This window comes from Marmota marmota, unplaced genomic scaffold (assembly GCF_001458135.2).
Source record: "Marmota marmota marmota unplaced genomic scaffold, marMar, whole genome shotgun sequence".
NCBI classification, from domain to species: Eukaryota; Metazoa; Chordata; class Mammalia; order Rodentia; family Sciuridae; genus Marmota; species Marmota marmota.
Genome location: NW_026000037.1, coordinates 40,857,286 through 40,858,862, shown reverse-complemented (window position 1 = coordinate 40,858,862; position 1,577 = coordinate 40,857,286). Strand labels below are relative to the sequence as shown.

Genomic DNA, 1,577 nt, shown 5'->3' with positions numbered 1-1,577 from the left:
GAGGTACTCGAGGGGGAGGGAGGCAAGAAGCAAGGCGGGGAAACCACAATGGAGAAGGTGAAAGCCTCCCCCTTGGGACAGGAGGCTTGCTCCCCGCGCGGAGCGAAGGGGAGGGGGCGGAGGTCAGCTGCGCCGCCTGGCCGGGGGCCCGGGTCCCCGCGCCCCGCAGCCGACGCGCACTCACCAGCACGATGGCAAATCGCTCCTCCAGTTCACCTGGCTCGGGCATCGGCAGCTTCAAAGGCACGTTGTGCGCTCTGAAATCGGTCTGCTGAGAATCCATGCTCCCTGCGTTGCCCATGTCGGCTGCGCGCTGGAGTCAGGGGTTGCTCCGGGCCCCTCGCTCCCGTGTCGGAAATCACAACAGCTCCCGGCGGTCGACTCTCGCCCGCTGGCGGACCTGCCTTGCTCCCCGCCCTCCGCCGCGCCCCGGAGACTGTGCAGCGCACGCCTCTCCTAGCAGCGCTCCAAGCCCAGCCGCCCCCCGGCCTCCCTCATGCTCTCCGCCGCCCCAGCGCGGCCCCGGCCTCTTTTCCACAGGAGGGGTCGTCAGGGCGCCGGGCGCCTATGTGCATGTTGCTCCGCTAGCACACCTCCCCCTGCCAGCGATCGCGGTCAGCGGGCGCGTGCTCCCTCCTACTCGATCTCCCGCCGGGGCTGCGGCCGCAGCTGACACTTCCAGACCCCAGCCGGCCACCCCAAAGCACGTTCAACGAACACCTCAGGCAGACAAATGCGGCTCCGCTCTCGCGGACACAATGCCCCCTCTCGCCGGCCCCCGCCCCCGGCCCAGCTCCGCCCACCGGCCCCGCAGACTGCCGGGACGAGTAGTTTCTGCCCTAACTGTCCGGACGCAGAAACCACGCCCGCTCTGAAGGGCCGCGCGGGGTTGGGACTGTTCGAAGCAAAAGCAAGCTAGACGCCTCTGGAGATGGTTTATGTCACTCTTGATCTCCCACACCCCAACAGTAGAAATTAATACCTCCGGCACCTCGTGTCTGACCCTTAGGCACGTTTGACAAGTGGATGAATGAATCCAGTCAATGGGTGAATGCAGGCATTCTGATTTAAATTCAGAAGATCTTTACTATTGGAAAGCATATAGTTGAAGAAGGGACTTCTAAAGTATTGCCCACGTTATTTAATAAACTGGGAGTGGGACCATGGGTGCCTTTGTGTTCTTTTTTTCTTCATATATGCCATTATATGTTCTTTAATGTGACTGAAATGTTATAAACAGAAATATATCATTTATGATATATGTAGTTAGATCCTAGGAATTGAGTAAGAAAGACTCAATTCTACTGAAAAAAAAAAAAAACCAAGCACTCATAGCTGGGTGCTGTGGCGCACTCCTGTAATCCCAGCGACTCAGTAGGCTGAGACAGAAAAATCGCCAGTCTCAACAACTTAAAGATACCCTGTCTAAAAAATAAAATGAATATATAAAAGTGTCTGGGAATGTAGCTCAGTAGTAGAGTACCCCTAGTACCTCAAAAAAATAATAATAAAACTCACCTGTCAAACACCTATTATGCTCTTATGTATGAGTTACTCTTTTCCATGGGGGGGGGGGG

At 56.6% G+C, this 1,577-nt stretch overlaps 1 protein-coding gene across 8 annotated transcripts in view; it reads right to left on the bottom strand.

Moving 5' to 3' along the window:
* The window catches only part of Fmnl2 (formin like 2), a 284,823-nt gene extending 284,315 nt beyond the window's left edge, over positions 1-508 (bottom strand). For all 8 annotated transcript variants that reach the window (XM_048812271.1, XM_048812267.1, XM_048812274.1 and 5 more), the window contains exon 1: positions 185-508. In XM_048812271.1, coding sequence (XP_048668228.1) covers positions 185-301 — 117 coding nt within the window. In that variant the 5' untranslated portion in view covers positions 302-508. The remainder of the gene's footprint in view (positions 1-184) is intronic.
* Between the last annotated feature and the right edge of the window lie 1,069 nt (positions 509-1,577).